Genomic DNA, 18,224 nt, shown 5'->3' with positions numbered 1-18,224 from the left:
AAAAAATGGGCGAATCCAGGACGTGTGTCGATCCATTCGATCACAAGTTCATCATTATAAATGGAACCCTTAACAGAGAAAGGACTCCAGTCTCCTATTAAAGTGGCTGAACACGTATCCCATATTATTCCCTCCTTGAGTACCACATGTAATGGTTCTCATAGTGCCTCAGCTAATGCATAATCGTATTCCGCATTGAGAATTTACCTGGAAGAGTCATTGTGGTGCTGACTGCCAGGGATTCCCACAACCAATGCTCGCTTTCAATATGATGCCATTATTATCCATACAATAGTGGTATCGAAATTGCTAGCCCTGTCATCTATGTGAAGCCTGAATGTCCCCTTCCCTTCCCCCATTCATTCCAAGATCCTGGATCCACCACAGAAGTTGATAGCACATCGACTTGGCAGCTTCCTGAGGCATTCAGCCACAAGACGCAAGACTTTGACACAAAACCTCCAAACTGAGACTCAGTGGCAGAGTTTGAGAGTATTGGACTCTAGAGCTCTCTCTCTCTCTGACGTTAGGAGGATTCATATCACAGGAGTTAGTACAGAGATGTTCTATTTGGTTAGTTTTCACAGCAAAGACACGAACAACCGCAATCACAGGACAATTGACCAAATAATCGACCATCGATAAATCCAGGTTTTACCAATGGTTCTGATGCACTAGAATAGATTGGTTGTGATCATCTCCCTTACGAAAATAAATCCCAATTCACAATTGTGAAATGATGATTTAACATGGTGAATTCAGAATTACCATAGTGAATTCATATTTACCATGGTGAGAGTTGCATTCACCAAGGTAAATCTTTTATGTTGAAGCTGACGTTTTTCATCAGTTCGAAATTCTGAAACATTTTCAAAGTCAAAATATTTTTGGGACTGATGATGTTTCTTCATTTTGAGCAGAAAAAAGACAAGTGAAAAAAATAATTGAACTTAAAATTGTTTTCATTTGTTCATAAGTTCGAAATTCTGAAACATTTTCAAAGTCAAAAACGTTTTGGGATTGATGATGTTTCTTCATTTTGAGCAGAAAAAAAAACAAGTGAAAAAAATAATTGAACTTAAAATTGTTTTCATTTTTTCATAAGTTCGAAATTCTGAAACATTTTCAAAGTCAAAAACGTTTTGGGATTGATGATGTTTCTTCAATTTGAGCAGAAAAAAAAACAAGTGAAAAAAATTGTTGAACTTAAAATTGTTTTCATTTGTTCATAAGTTCAAAACTCTGAAACATTTTCGAAGTCAAAAGCGTTTTGGGACTGATGATGTTTCTTCATTATTTTAGGAGAAAAAAAACAAGTTAAAAAAAATATTGAACTTAAAATTGTTTTCATTTGTTCATAAGTTTAAAACTCTGAAACATTTTCAAAGTCAAAAACGTTTTGGGATTGATGATGTTTCTTCATTTTTAGGAGAAAAAAAACAAGTTAAAAAAATATTGAACTTAAAATTGTTTTCATTTGTTCATAAGTTCAAAATACTGAAACATTTCAAAGTCAAAAACCGTTTTGGGATTGATGATGTTTCTTCATTTTTAGGAGAAAAAAAACAAGTTAAAAAAATATTGAACTTAAAATTGTTTCCATTTGTTCATAAGTTCAAAACTCTCAAACATTTTCAAAGTCAAAAACGTTTTGGGATTGATGATGTTTCTTCATTTTTAGGAGAAAAAAAAACAAGATAAAAAAATATTGAACTTAAAATTGTTTTCATTTGTTCATAAGTTCAAAACTCTGAAACATTTCAAAGTCAAAAACCGTTTTGGGATTGATGATGTTTCTTCATTTTTAGGAGAAAAAGAACAAGTTGAAAAAAATATTGAACTTAAAATTGTTTTCATTTGTTCATAAGTTCAATTCTGGAACATTTTCAAAGTCAAAAACGTTTTGGGACTGATGATGTTTCTTCATTTTTAGCAGAAAAAAAACAAGTGAAAAATATACAAGTGAGAAATATAAAAGTTATGGGCCAGTGGAAATAGGACCATCTTTGCCCCCAATTTTGACCAGCCGCAAAGAAATTCAACGATATCGCCAACTTCCAGCGCCCCATAACTGTTACATGTAAAGATTAATTTGAATACCACACAAACATAATTATGCCGATCCACCATCGTTGTGCGTATGAAAGGTTCAAAAGTGACCCGTAACACATTAAAACATTACCTAAACCTGATCTTCATTGATATACTTATTGCGAATCAAAATCATGACGGCTTAATGTTAACCCAAGCAAGACCGACAACACTGCACATCCACTACATACATTATGTACATATTCTAGTTTAACTTGGGTGAATCACATTGTACATACAATGCAAAGACAAGACAAAGTGTGTACAAGGACATGAATGGGAGAAAACATAAACATAAACATGCATTAAGATTGGGGTCAAAGAACAGATTTTGAATTATTTTATCCAATTTCAAATAAAGTTTGAAAAACAACTGTTGGAAAAAAACCTGTTATGAATACATTACAAGCTAAAGTATTTTTAAAACCCCAGTAATCTGATGTTGATCAAGTCCAAACCTTCATTTCGATCGAGATATTGAAAGCCAATGTATTTAGAGATCTCCACACAACATAACCTTCTGTCTATGACGAGGCTATTGATAAATATATCAAGACGTCTGTTCCACACAAGTACAACTTGAATACTTTCACTGATATTTACAGCACAACAAACAAGAGGAAAGTTACCTTGGAACCTTTCTGCGATTTCTGCTAGGGATTTGAAACATTTGATAAATCTTTTCCGGTGCAGAAGTTAAAAAGAGATATTCTGAGCTATCCCAATCACAGCCTATTTTAAACCTTCTGTGAAATCTGTTGATGTTCTAACTGATTTTGTTTTGTTTCTTTCAATCTTTGTATTGTACATGCAGATAATATGCTGCGATTAACAGCACGAGTTTGATATGGCTCCAACCAATCATCTTGAAAATATCAACAAACATTTTATAAACCCTATCAAAAGTTAGTGACTACTTGAAATTGACAGGTCTCTTTAAGATGGCACATGCTGTAATTTGTTGAACTTTTATATTCAAATCAACTCTGGATTGGTGTCTTAATAGTCAGAAACTTCTTATTTTGACAGATGAAGCACTTTCTGCCCTGCCCTGTCATGTCTACTTTAATTGATTTGTCACAGCACTTCTTTTCTTTGGTCATGAATTGATTGAAACATTATGATATAATAATAAGACCTTGTTTACTTGTGGACTTAAGGTGATAATTGCTGTTTTAATTCCAAGTGATGTAATTTTAAGTGTGAGGCATATGCTTCTTTTATTTTCGGTTGTTTAAAATAAGTTTCGTCACTAGATCGTCTGATGCATATTTCTTCATCCACTTTGTAGGGGGGAGGGTTGAGGGGGGAGGGTTGAGGGGCACTTTAGGGAACTATTGCTGAAAATGGTCGAATCTTGTATAATACGAGTCGTCACTATCCTTTGAAAAAGCCTGTAAAATATTTGTATACCTTCAAGACAACAAGACAATAGTGCTGGGCATCAAATATAAGAATGCCACTCACACTGGAACCACTTTATTTTTGATGTCCTACTGTCTAAAACACATCATATAATGTTTTCGTTCTAATAAGTTTCTTGATTTTTTGAGTATATCGTTGATAAAGCCCCTCTTTTGACAATATTAGGCATACAAATAATATAAAGTGGCTACATTAGAGTGGAGTCTGTGAGTGGCATCGATGCATTAGATTAGAACCAATGTCAATTGTCAAGATGTTCCTCACACTTGTGCTATATCACAGCCGAGTAAAAACTGTCAGCACATTCATATGGACAAAAAAGCTCACCATTACCACATTATTGGTGTGAATATTGGTACTATGGCCTCAAGTGAACAAATGAATAATGATAACAAAATAAACTCAGAAAACCATTATAACGCAAATCAAATGTCAAATATGATCATCCATGGCATATCTGATAGTTTCTTGATCAATCTGGAACCAGAACTGTTTAAAGCTGACATCACAACCTACTGAAAGGCAAAGGCAAAGATGCAACAACACTGCATGGGTGCATAGGATGCAGGTTGCGTAATATGGTTGCTTCTGACGTTCTACTATGCACCCTGAGCTCACAAATTACGACAGCACAAACAAGACACTCATTTGAAAAAAAAAAAATTCTGAACTGTTGTATTCAAATTTTGGCCTTTCAGGTGAAAATTACTAAAAATATCAATGTTTTTTTGATCTAACAAGTCAAAAATGATGCATTTTCTAAATACGGCAAAGTAAAAAAAGGAGAACCGAACGTGTCACGGCTATAAGTTATCGAACCATCCAGTTGTCAGTATGAAATGATACCATACAAAACTGTTGAACTGACAACAAACACACCCAACATATCAAAAGCTACAATACACTTCACAATGTCTGTACATGTACACTACACTGCAAATCCGCCACTCAACTTTTTACGAGCTCACAAACGTTACATCTGATGCACAGTCTTACAGCACCAACAGTGAGTAATTAAGGAATCTAAAATATTCTACCAGTTGCTAAACAAAAGGAATAAAAGAAGAAAGAAAGGAAATATTCAATTGGTGCCAGTGCATTAGTGATGGATATACAACGTAATGCCATGTTCACACAAAACCATCAAGCAATCAATCTGTATCAAATATTTTTGACAACATCTTGTGTGAACATGGCTTCTGGTGCTTCAGGGTGAGGGAAGAAATCGACAAATAATAGGCCTACCCCTCACTGAATAATTGCCATAGATATGTGACAAAAGGAAGATAAGAGGTGCTCCTACTTCCTTTTGTCAATGCATCGCATAGAAAGTGAATTTCAAAACTGGAGAGAAAATTTCCTACTCAAGACATCTTGGTGAAGGTTTACCAGAGGGCTGATTGGGGCCAGAAGGTTTCTTGCTAAACGCCGGTCAATCGTCATTACTGTTCACGTGGGATCTTTTACTTTCCCTGGCATAAGCACTCAGGTTCAGGGGACTGTGGCTTTTAGTCTCATCCGACAGACCCTTGAATTTGTGAAGAGTCAGGAGTTATATTTCCTTGGAAGCCATCCCGTTTCACCAAGAATTACGATTCTGGTTTCTCCCCAAGAAAGAATCTGCGCCCTGTGGTAGCCAGCAGTGTTAACCTCAAGGCTACAAGGTAGTGGAGTTAAATGGGAGGAAGGGGCGGTGTGCAGCTTGTATGGGAGTGTGGGAGGGGTGTGTGATAAAGTGTGCATTGAGGTGTGGGGGTTCGACTCCGGGACGATTTTGTGCGTTTGAGAAGATGTTTTCGCAACTGATGTAGGTGTACACTCACAACAAGTAATGATTGTTTCAATCTAATGGGTGATTGTTTCGTTATTGAATTCTAAACTGCAAACTAATGATTTTGACTTGTTTATAAATCATCACAGCATTTGAAATTATATTTGCTGTTAATAAGATGACAACAAGAAATTACAAGCAGAATTCAAGTAACCATCACAAAATGAATTATTTACAGAATTTTCATACAATTTACAAAAGATTGTTAGTCATGACCACAGTTTCTATCACGAAACAGTTAGTCATTAAACTATTCTAACAATTGAACAAAATCAATCTTGAAACATTCCACCATGCAACTGATCTACTAATCATACCGTTTTAGTCAAATTACAAAGTCAGAGGCAAACAATCCATTCGACAATTCACATACAAGTAACTGTACAGTATGTCACACACAACTTTTCTTGAACAAAATGACATATGCGATTGGAGGTGCATGCCATGCAATGACGAATTTCCTGTTCATCTAAGGTCAGGAACGGGTAAAGACATCGGAGAGATTTCGAATTCAATCTGCCTATACCACTTTATCACTGAGTGACATAATATCTATGGGCGAGAGAAGAGGAAGGGAGGATGGCAGAGGGTATTGGCGTCTTGGTCACCCATCTATTGAAGAGCCATAATTATCTTGAGCAGGTTTGTCAAGAAAAAGGACTAACATTATCACAGATTCAACGAGCAATCAAATCGTCATATTGCAGTCTCAGAACAAAACACTTTTTTGATGGGCATGGCGATGAGGTTTGAATACAGAGAACGATCGAGATCCCCCTTAACATCACTCAACTATACCTGACTGAAACTATAGCGAGGCAAGGTCAACACTGCTCTTCGATGTAAAAACTCTGCAATTCTAAACTTAACAAAATAGAAACGATCTAAAGAATGACTTTGTTCAACTTTATAAAGCTAGGATGTAAGCTAAAGTGATACAACAATAGCCTCTTTGTCCATTAATGTGAACCACGAACTCTTCTTCACTGAAGGAGCTCGAACAATTGTACCACGGCTATAATTGTACCACTTCACTTGTTAAGGCTAAAAAAAGTGATGATGATGTCGGCATTAAACCGTAATTTTCTAGCCTTTGTACGTACAGCAAACGACTGCGAAGGATGAAGGAGAATGAAAAAAGGTATTAGTCATGTTATAGTGGCTGACTAGATGACGATTAGCAACAAAATAGTTCAAGTGTTATCATGATTTTTATGATCAAAGAACTGTTTTCCCATTGAAGTTGTATTGGAAATAAAACATATAAGATTAAGAACTTAAGAGTTGTTTATCATTAATTAGCAAGTTACAAATAAATTTAGGAGAAAATGTGATAAAATTGGATTGGGATTGTGATGAACTTGGATTTATCATTGCAGATGTACGAGTAAGTGAATAAGTGAAAAGTGACAAACATAAAGTGAAACAAGTTATAGCCCGTGTCTATTACAGTAAATGATGTGCCTTGCAAAAGAAGAAGACTTTAAATGAAAAGCTGAGAAGCAGAGAAAGAATGATTTCAAATGATCGCCGAAGATAGTTTTCAAGGCAGAGGGTTCATTCTGTCTATGCAGAGAGAAGATGTTATCTAGCATGTCTTTCGTCCGTTCGTAACTGTTTGTCCTTCATTTTGAACTCTCGCCTCGAAGAATCATGTTTGGTCTTGGAGCAAGGATCAATAATAACCAAACGTGAGAGAAATCTGACCAAGAGTTACTTCTCCTGAGCCCCAAACGATGTGGACGAAACATTTACGAATGGACTTAAGAATATTCCAACTACCAATGCAAACCTAGGCAGTGCTTAAGCATGATTCACAAACTGGTCCAAGTGTCATCATTCAATTTAAAGAAGATATGGCTTCACATTGCTGTGTTCTGGGTCCTTCTCCGAAGATTAATACAACAGGACCAAGCAATCTCAAAGATTCGGTCTCCCAGTAGGGGAGACATCAATCAATAAGCATGCATAATGTCTGGAAAACTGCATGCAGTAAGGTAGGTAAAGTGGTACAATTGTAACTTTGGTATAATTATAGCTTGCGTGTGCCTTCATGCCTTGTCTGATGTTGTCTGCACTGCAGAGGTTATAATTGTACAGGATACAATTGTGCCACTTTTCCACCACATGATCAATCACATTTTTGCTCAGATGCAGACAAGATGCAAATTCGATATAACCATTCGTATGCATTACTCGACGCAATATCGTCAAAACTGCAGTGAAGCATGTACGCAGAATTTGCTTAATTTAGTCACTTACTGAGTTGAATTTGAAATCTTTGCGATATAACTCTCTGCGCTGAAATCCACGTAATGAGACAGACAGGTAAACAAAATGGATAGTTAGAACTTAAAATTAGCAAAAGTTAATTTAGAAAGGTGCAATCACATCTCATCTAGTCATTCCTGGTTTCCTCCACGTTCTTTTTCCTTAAGATGAATCTACAAGTTACCAACTGTGCTTAGCCTTTCCATAATACGTTATTCTTACATGTAGTAATAACAATCAATCACTGTCACCACATTTCTGGGCTGGTATCCTACTCAGTTTTAGGTGGTGCAACACTTTTTTCCTATTTCTTCTTCACCAGTTTTGCCAAACCTTCTCTAAACCTAGCAACATCCCTATCCAATTCCCATTACTCAGTCCAAAACATTTACAGAAAATGGTTTCTCCGATATAGAAAACATTGACTGTATTAAATGAAATTGAAATGGTCCAGGGACCATGTGCTCACCTTGGGTAATGTAATGCATGTCATTTGCAGTGGATATGGGGAGAACAGTTTCTGGCTAGTTTCACCAGTTTTGATTCCATTGAATAATATTATTTTTCTCGGCCCAATGCCACAAAAGAAAATTAACGGTACCATTTAAGTATAGCATGTTGGCTATAAAGTTGACTGAATTTCAGGGTTATTGAAGAGCGTACATGTCACATGGAAATTGGTTGAAATCTGTTCAACAGTTTAGGAGTGAAATTTTTATATCAATGATAATTAACAAATTATTCTTCAAAATATCACGAAATCACAACCTGGACATGTTCTCAAAATATCAACATTTCTAGAAATTTTTCTTGATGACATGGAAGACATTTAAATTTTTTTTTTTTTTTTTTTTTATTATTCTATAAAATATCACGAACTGACAACATGGACATGTTCTCAAAATATCAAAATTTCTAGAAATTTTTCTTGATGACATGGAAGACATTTTAATTTTTTTTTTTTTTTTTTTTATTATTCTTCAAAATATCACGAACTGACAACATGGACATGTTCTCAAAATATCAACATTTTTAGAAATTTTTCTTGATGACATGGAAGACAAAGTCAGTTTGAGTACTGAACCAAGATTTGGGGTGAAAACATCAAAGCCGAGAACGGACGACGATGATGACGGACGACGGACGCCACGGTATCGTATAAACTCCCCTGAGGTGAGCTAAAAAGCAGTCCCAATAAACATCTGCCCTGCCTCCAGTAGCAGCAACAGCGCCAAAAGAACTTTCACCCTACAGGTCCAAGTTGCTCAATCGGCAACAAGACTACACCAATGTTAGCTCAACTAAGCATCAACTCATTCAGTGAATTTCATTGACAAGGGTAGAGGTATGATTTAATGTTAATGTTACTACTAACGTCCATGTAGCAACCAGGCACAGGGCTCGGCTGCTCTGTCGGTGTTGAGACAAATGCCAGCTCAAACTATGCGCTATCTCCTTTAGTAAATATATCTACAATAGTAGCATTAGAATGCAGCAATGCCGATTGAGCAAGAAGGCCCAGGCTTCTTAAGCAAACCCAGCATTCATCCCCCAAATTCAAATTCAAGTAAAAAATCTAGATGCCACAAGAAAACTTTCATATCTTTCCATAACAAGGAGCAAATTTTCTGAACACCTATTAAATCAAGATGCGTTCCGCTGTCACCATTTATGGTAACTAATACTTGCGTGATATTATAAAGCAGTTTGTTCTTTTGGGACTGTACTGACTTGCTACTGGCGGCAATAGGGCATCAATAGGGCAAGAAAACAGATTCATGAGTGCGATAAGTGCATAAAAAGTAGACCTATACAGTCTTCATGTGCCCATCATCATTACACTATTCTATTTAGAAATGACATACAGTGGAACTCCGGTAACACGACCACTCATGGGACCGATGTTGAATGGTCGCGTTGGAGAAGTTGAAAATCCGGGGACAAAATGCATGATTAAGTTTTCCTGCCAAAATTGGTGAACTTTTACATAAGTCCAAAATTTTGAAAATTTTTCGAAGCCTAATTTTTTGGGGGCTGATGATGTTTCTTCATTTTGAGCAGAAAAAAAACAAGTGAAAAATATATTTGGACTTAGAAATTTTTCATCTTTTCATAAGTTCGAAATTCTGAAAAATTTTCAAAGCCAAACATTTTTTGGGGCTGGTGATGTTTCTTCATTTTGAGCAGAAAAAAACAAGTGAAAAAAATATTTGGACTTGAAATTTTTTTTCATCTGTAGCATCACAAATTTGCCACAATCAATTTCGGAACATTTCTTAACCTAACATAAACAATTTAACTACAGTGCAAAGGATGAATGATGGTTTTGTTTCAGAACATTCAAAGCTTGACATCAAACATTTTGAAAAGGCGGGGTGGTGCTGACATGGTACATAAACCACTGCAACATGGAACTACATAACAGTGATGAACATGAAAAAATATTTCGGCTAATGTGTATGCTACTAGCTGTAAAAACAGTAGTATGACCAAATGCTTGCCTTGAAAGTCTATGATTTTTCCATCTATCTTTGATAACCCGATGATTTTACTCAAGTATTTGTCAACATAATGCAAGCCAGAATTAGTAACCACTCCTTGTGAATCCACTTAACAACAAAGAACTTTTCTTTTTTTTGATTCCGCATGAAATAATATCATGATGGAAGACTGTCTAGAATTTGACTAATGAAATGATATAAAAGTTTTTGGCATGCATTTTGTCTTGATTAGCGAACACTGAAAGCTCCTAAGCTAAATTTGGAAATTTTTTAGTAAACAAAAAAAGTTACAATCTCTGTCTTTACTGTATCATCCATTCCTCAAACAAAATGTCACAATTATACATGAAGTCAGAATGGCTTTTTAACTGAAATTTCAAGATGGTCAGTCTGGCGTTCAGAAAAACAAAACACTAGCATTGGTGTGCTACAAATATTAAAATGGTGACAAAAAATGGATGAATTGAGATGTTTGGTAGGGTACTCTGCTAATTTGATTCAGAAAAACATTCATTCGAAGAGGGTGACAAGAACCAAAATGGTTGCAAACATTCAACCTCCTGATTGGAGTAAAAAGTAGAACATAAACAATCCACGATAAAAGTTTTACGAAATCAATTCTGACATGTATACAGAGACTCTAGTCTAAACCGTGACATAAAGCATGATGAATGGATGGTGGGTCTGTATTAGAACTAAAACAATGCAGTGTTCTCCGCACAGGTGTATGTTAAGAACACTGAATTGAAGCACCCCAAATCTGCCAAGTAATGATTCTTTTAGGTCCCAGGCATAAGAATGCTTGGCACCTATCAGTTGTCAGAATCACTGAATATCAAAAAACTTTATGGATTTTGTCACTGCTTGGCAGTTTTGGGTGTTAGCACATAAATGATGAGTGTCTGTGAACATTAAGATCTCTATATGGCCAGGGTGACACGGTGGAGCGGTAAACCAGAAAAATCTGTTGAAAGAGAGGTCGAAGGAATCTTGAATCTCATACAGTGGCGCCACTAAATGGGAAGGTCTCAAACTTTATGAAGTTCAGTTAATGACAAAATTATTTTGTGTTAGAGGATCCTTGTTTTAATGTTCATCACTTCAGACTGTAGTCAATGGTGTTCATGTTAATGATTCGAACACATTTAGTGATCTCACTTAGTATTGAAACTGGTTACACAAATCAGAATTCTGCACAACTGTTGTAAACAAGTCTTTGTTTTCAACTAAGTAACACAACATTTTGTACAGCAACTCAACTACCAGCCCATGAGAAGGCCAGATGGCTGAAAATACTTATGTGAAGGACTGGTTGCAGCTGCGGGATGTCACTTGACTACTGCAGCAGCAGCGCAAAGTTTCGGAAATAGCACTTTGCTCTGGTTGAAAGAATGTGGAAGTTCATGCTCGAATTTGTGTATGGTTGACTAAAATTAACAACAAAGGCCATTCATGACAAGTGTGTAATAGAGAACATCAACATGATTTAAACTTTACTGCCATACTGGAAGTATCATTTTTAACTGCATAACTTAAGGACCATGATCACCAGTGATCTAATTGAACGCAACCTACTGGAAACTTTATTAAAACTCTGGGTATAAAGATGGTCACTCGATATACTTTAATGTTCTATTTTTACTAGACGATCCTATTTATAGGCGCTTCCTTAGTACGATGCATCAGGATGCCCTGTCCCCTCCAACACACAGACGAAAATCTAATGTATTACCTCACTCTGGGTTCCAAAGGGTTAATTTTGTAATAAGGATGAAATGAAGAAAAAATATTTAAAGTTTGCATGCACTGAATCAGGTAGAATGGATCGTTTCATTTGATTGTAATCGATTTGAGAAAGACTGGTAGAACAGTCGAAAATATGTGCCAGTTGTAGCCATAATTATTTAAACAAAACAAAAAGTTTAACAAAATATGACCCTTTTATTGCTTTGAATTGTGAATAAATTGTCTTCTTCTTAGAGAGAAATGCGTAGAACTTTTATTATAAGGACACCCTCAGGACTGACAAGAACTGTCATGAAAAGAGAGCTTAAATTAAATGAATAAAACAACAACTTGGGGCAAAAACTAGTGTTCTTGATAGAGAGTGTGACTTTATTAGACAGGTGTTCATTAAGGCAGTTTCGAGTGTCAATTAAACATGTTAAACATCTATCGTACAAATCTCACACATTTCCAACGTACAACTGGCACAGAGTTTATCAGACAGCTAGTGACGATATCTAGAGATGTAAAAGCAATGCACTGTCGAAATGAAGGGAGGCAGTTAAATACAACAGCACAGAAGGACTACGTCTTACTTCTGATCGGCAATTAAAACAATCTCAATGTTCCAATTATTAAACACATTCAGTCTTAACAAGAAACCTGCAATCTGCTTCCTAGCTTACTTTTTGTGCAAAGTGCTATTTGGGTGAAATTATTTACAACTCTGAGCTACACCAGTATTCAAGGAATTGCAAGTTCCTCATTTATGTCATTGAAATGTAAAGTATTCAATCTTCCCATATCCAAAATCGTAGGACTGTTTCTTCCATTATCGCCAACTGATATCATAATCTAAGGCATCCAATGCCTAACATCAGACAAAAAATATACTGACTTGTTGCAACTACCATACTCCTACACTGCATGAGATTTGATTAAACTTCCATTTGTTTAATGAGTGTCTAAGCAGCTTGGTGAGTTTATCATGGTAGTATGTATCTCCTTCAAAATAAGGTAGTTCAAGAACACTAATACTACATGTAGTATCACCTAAGAATTACTGAAATCAAAGTTCGTTATTAGTACTGTACACAAGGAAAAAAGCAGGTTAAACTTGAAGACATCATTCCAATAAAGTAAGTTCTTGACAATATCTTCAATTTGCCAATACAACAAAAGTTACGTTGCACAACACAGCATATCACAAACTGATGCCCCTAATCAAATCTTTGGTCTTTTCCAAGTCATGCAATTGGCCCATTTATGAGGGAAGTATGTTAGTTTTATCAAAAATATATACATTTGGAATGGAAGTTTCACGACCCTGGTTGTTACCTGTTGTCTTCAAAATCTTCAAACTTCTAAGAAGTTATTTGCCAAAACAAATATCTGAGTCCTTTGCACCAACAATTTCGTCAAGGGCTATCAAAGAAATCAATTACTACAGATACCGGACGTCGGTATTAGTGCAGGCTTTACCTTGGACCAATTCAGTTAGAAGGCTCAAACTCCTTTCTTAGTAAGTTTTAAAAATGTAGTCGTTCTTAGACGATCCCAAATGTCGTCTTTTGTGTTAGGTCACTGAGTATTGATAAACAAACACAAAAAGCATTTAAACAGAACCACACATGTCAGTAACTATAGTATCAACTCTCCATTGCAAGAAGAAGCGGGAAAAACCAACCATGCGTCCAATACTAACCTCGCCACACGGTCGACAAGTAGCATCTCTGTCTTCTTCAACTCCGGACTGACGTTGAAAATATCAGTCATCTGATTCGCTCGGCTGCAGGGTATTGTACCACGTGAGCGGAAATTCGGAAGTCTTCCGTAGACTTTGAAGGTCGTGCAAGATGTGTAGGGATCCATGTAGTAGCCAGTTTCAAGGGCACAGTCCTCCCCATTTGGGCAGACATTTAGGGTGGACTTGGTGGTCACGTTCTGAAAATATTCAGAAGGTGATTTTGAGTACCCAGTACATCTAGAATTCGGATTGGTTGATGCAAACACATGACTCTATTGACATGTCCACTCCACGAACAGTGAAGTGGTGGCTCCTTCTGAAGTACTCTACGATTCATAGATATCCAGCTCTTTATCTCAACCATGGTTATCAACCACAGGATTATCAAAGTTGGTTTTATGAAGGGTCAGTGCAGCTGGGGACCAAGAAATAACTCTCCCTTATTTCAAAATAACTTACGTGATGAACAAGGACACCAAGGTCGTACATCTCTGGCATGGGATACGGGCAGTATTCTGACTTAATCTGGGTGTCCCCTTTGAAGGCCTCATTGTCATTGTACTTGGAGTGGTTGACTGCAATGTACTCTGGTGACAGATTCAACTTCGACAGATGGATACGTATCTGATAGCCAGAACCTTAAACAGAATGCACAATTAGTTCACAGAAAACTTCAGTTAGTATGTTAGAAAATTGAACTTTACTTGGTCTTGAATCTACTGGGCTTAACTGGAGAAGATACCACCAGAGACCTGCTTTGAACAGGTAATGGCAGGAACATTATCAATGCCTTTCATTGTTGAATAGCAGGGAGAGACATGCCTAATGCACTTGCTACTTGTGACTCGCTCTACCAAAACTAGGCGCTTGTCGCATCTGAACTCGACAGGTTGATACGGACTTGTTGTTCATTTCCCTATTGTAGACCTTTTGTGAAATCTATTACAAACTGATTTGGCCACATTTCACAAAAGGTCTACAATAGGGAAATGAACAACAAGTCCGTATCAACCTGTCAAGTTCAGATGCGACAAGCGCCTAGTTTTGGTAGAGCGGGTCACACTTATCAGATAGGGTCTCGGTGTCCCAAGCGGATTTTCACTAGGATACATGTCAAAACACAGACAGAATAGATGTCACATCTCTGTCACAATAGAGCAATACCCTAGTGAGAGTCAGCACCAGGTCGCGATGTCCTAAGCTTTGCCAGTACCCTATCAGCCCTCACCTCTGTCCAATGTAATGGTGCTGTTGTTTCCTCCTATGAACGTAAATGCCTTAGACTTCACATCCCTCACTTTCATCATGTCCTCGTACTTGACATTGTTTGTGCCACCCGGTGATTTAAGTTTCGATAAATCTGAAACAGAGAATGAATCTTGAGGTGAAAATCGGAGACCAAATGTCATCTTTGTTGAAGAAAGTCCTTGAAAGTTCTGCGACAGAGCCCAGAGCTTTGTGGTCAGGGTGGTGTCCTTTGGCCAGTATGCCTCTCTATTCTTCATATGGGAGGTCGGAAGGACATGTGCTGGATGGAGTCTGCTCCCAATCTGCACATTTCCTTGGCTTGATCATATTGGTTAAAGAGCTACAGATAGAACAGATGCTTACCCTTGCAAAGTCGGTTGCTTTTGCCAGAACATGGTGAATGTTCGTATTCATTGACTCCGCATCGTGCTGCACAGGCTAGAAAACAAAAAAAATTTACAGTCAAAAAAGTTTTGGGACTGATGATGTTGCTTGATTTTGAGCAGAAAAAAACAAGTGAAAAAATATTTTTGGACTACCGGTACCTACCCGTACAGGCAATGTCATTTTTCCGACCACAGCTCCTGGTGATAAAGGATTCTGGCGGGCAACCTTTGGTACACGCTGGAATCAAGAAAATAAACTTCAAGAAAAATGCTTGTGGCGAGCAAGACAGAATTTGTCAGGTTGATAGTCAGAATTCTTAACTTACGGCTGCAGACTTTGCGTTGCTTCCCGTCCTTACAGTCCTCAGTCTCGTACCAACCTTTCTCACACGGAGTATGACAATCTGGAAAAATCAAGCAAGGACGAGATATGAAGGATGTGATACGTTGGCAATGAACTTAGTGGACTTGGAAGTTGATACAGACTTGCTCACCCTTCGCGTAGTGATCCCAATGCATTTGCCTCTAAGGCTGAGTATGCATAGGCTGTCCCCTTCTGAACTTGTGTCCATTGTCTCCAATTCATGTTCCCTGGTACAAGCAATGGAAATGGCTAACAGTCTATGGTTACACAGTCTAACAGCCACCCAGCAGCAACATGCTTTATGTTATCAGGACATTATAACAAATGCCTCCTTTTATCTGTCAATTTAAAAGATCCATTGTGTTTCATGCAACTTTGATATGACAATCATGATGTTCTTGAGAGCCATACTTCAATTCTCAATTTTCTGCGTGCGTGCGTCATGCTGTGCTGAATTAAGTCAAATGCCAGTTTGTCACGCAGTAGGCCGTGATATGCTGCATAAATTGCTCCCGCATCATAATTATGCAAAGTCGTGGTGCGGTGTATTTCGAGCATAATCAACAATGACCGAAACTTAAGTGGTGGGGCCTAAATTACAACGGTAGCAGATTTATGACAAGTTCTTTGGATTCACATCAAATTTCAAATCGAGTTTCGAACAAAGTTCCACCCGCACACTAATGTTTGATAGTGTGAACAACATTAACTGTTTTATCTACTTTAAGCCTAACACAAGTACAGCATCTATACTCCTATCAGTATTTTTTTATCATGCAAGCCCCACCTATAGTCAAAATCATGAATCGACAATGTTACAAATTTTGTGAAATTATGCTTTTTAGAAGTCTTTCAGGATCATATTCTTTTGCCAATTCTCAAAGGTACACATTCTTTCTTAGTATTGTTTTACTATTCATGACATGACTATAGAATCGACCTGCAAATATGGTGAAGGGATGTTAGTTGATGGTTCAATACATCATAGGGAAAAAGGAAATCAGCAAACCGTGTGTCAACGGTAAAATGATAATTAACGGCAGCACAGTCTGAGCTGAGTGATGAATTACGCAGAATCAATGCAATTGACAACATAGCAGCATCATTTGTAGGACTGTTAGGCCAACTCCATTTGATTTATATCGAATTTGTCTTGGTTTCTTTTTCTTTAAACCTCTTATTTAAGCCGGCCATCAAAACAGTTTAGCCAACATGCGTGCTGTAAAACGACTACATAAAGTTTCGAAATACATCTTGAGCAAATCAAATGGTCAATGCATGAACTCTGCCACTGAATGCATGCGACGGCAGATTATGACTATAGGTGGCTCAAATCTGAAACGAATAAATCTACCCATTAGTGCACGTGTCTATGACGAAGCAGTGAGTGTTAGGGAGCCGATGGGTTTGCATGGTGTGAGAGAGCATTCTCCTGTTGTTTCATATGCTGGTGCAAGCGAGACCAATCTATTGCTCAGCATACAGGCCTAAAATGTTCAATTTTCTCAAACTCGATTGGTTAGATTCCTGCGCAGCCCGAAACGAGACTTATTGGAAGTCGTTTTGTTGCAGTCAACACAAGCCACCCTTCTGTTTCAAGACTCTAAGATTCTTGCAGAAGATCACAGGCGCATGTGCTTGGAGAACGTCCTTTTGTATTTACAGGCTTCTTTTTGCAAAATGGCTGTAGACCAAACGATTTTATGTTTATGCTAGCGATCATGTTCACCATCAGTGTCAGTGACGTTTTCAGCAACGTCTGATTAAACTTTTCAACTACCTAGCTGTGGTATGGGACATTGTGAAGCGAATGGCTGAAATGAACTGTCACAATCAGCACATTCTTGCAATACATACAAAGCAACAAAATTCTAGCGGCATAATTTTTCTCTACAGAATCAAAAATGCACATTTTACTAATTTACAGCAAAGCCAGCATCAAATGTACATGAAAATGTCATTGTTACTGATTTGAAGTCAAACTCATTCAATCTACAATGAGGTTCAAATGTACATTGAGAACGTGCCATCATAAGTGGAAGTCTGGAATGTATGACCTCAGAACATGAATTCCTGTTTGGAGATTGAATGAGCTTTACTAACATATCTCACATTTTATGCTGGGAACATGCATTTACAGCATCTACAGCAAAAAGAAAATGTCCTTTATGTTACCATGACTATGACCATTGGCGAATTCAAAATCGTGCGGGTCATCAGCGGAGCGCTTTTTAACTTGTACCACAACGCCCTCTGGAAGCTCTGATAAAAGAAACAAAGCTTCAGCCGAAGACACTGAACATAATGTGCAGCAGACTTAGAAAAAAACGCGCAGGCATATATTTCATATTGTGGATTTTGTTTTTGGAGTTGGGGGTGGGGAAAGGGTTAGTCTAAATTTGTCGGATTGTTTCAAAGGTGGCTAACTTAAACTTCCAATTAACTGGTATAAAAACAGTTAATCTAATGAATCTGCCCCATGTTGTTTTAACATTGGGAAACGGATGCAGATTTTACTGTTCGAAGAGGCGCTTTAAGTCATAGGACTTGATAGCAAGTCTTACACAATTTGTAACTTCCAGGAAACATGCCATTAATGTAAATCACTAAAACAAGTCTTCTCATGCAAAAACTA

The 18,224-nt window shown here is 37.3% G+C and overlaps 1 protein-coding gene across 14 annotated transcripts in view; it reads right to left on the bottom strand.

The window, feature by feature from the left end:
• The window catches only part of LOC135494709 (uncharacterized), a 103,713-nt gene that overhangs the window by 13,583 nt on the left and 71,906 nt on the right, over positions 1-18,224 (bottom strand). For 10 of the 14 annotated variants that reach the window (XM_064782933.1, XM_064782938.1, XM_064782939.1 and 7 more), the window contains 8 exons: positions 17,765-17,851; positions 15,552-15,629; positions 15,389-15,463; positions 15,203-15,277; positions 14,820-14,951; positions 14,051-14,229; positions 13,550-13,788; positions 7,610-7,648 (listed from right to left, as the gene is read on the bottom strand). In XM_064782933.1, coding sequence (XP_064639003.1) covers positions 7,610-7,648; positions 13,550-13,788; positions 14,051-14,229; positions 14,820-14,951; positions 15,203-15,277; positions 15,389-15,463; positions 15,552-15,629; positions 17,765-17,851 — 904 coding nt within the window. Of the gene's footprint in view, positions 1-2,720; positions 2,742-7,609; positions 7,649-13,549; positions 13,789-14,050; positions 14,230-14,819; positions 14,952-15,202; positions 15,278-15,388; positions 15,464-15,551; positions 15,630-17,764; positions 17,852-18,224 lie in introns of all 14 variants that reach the window. The other 4 variants (XM_064782942.1, XM_064782943.1, XM_064782941.1 and 1 more) reach the window with 3 other exon arrangements.

This window comes from Lineus longissimus, chromosome 10 (genome assembly GCF_910592395.1).
Source record: "Lineus longissimus chromosome 10, tnLinLong1.2, whole genome shotgun sequence".
NCBI classification, from domain to species: domain Eukaryota; kingdom Metazoa; phylum Nemertea; class Pilidiophora; order Heteronemertea; family Lineidae; genus Lineus; species Lineus longissimus.
This window is presented reverse-complemented; position numbering and strand designations above follow the sequence as displayed.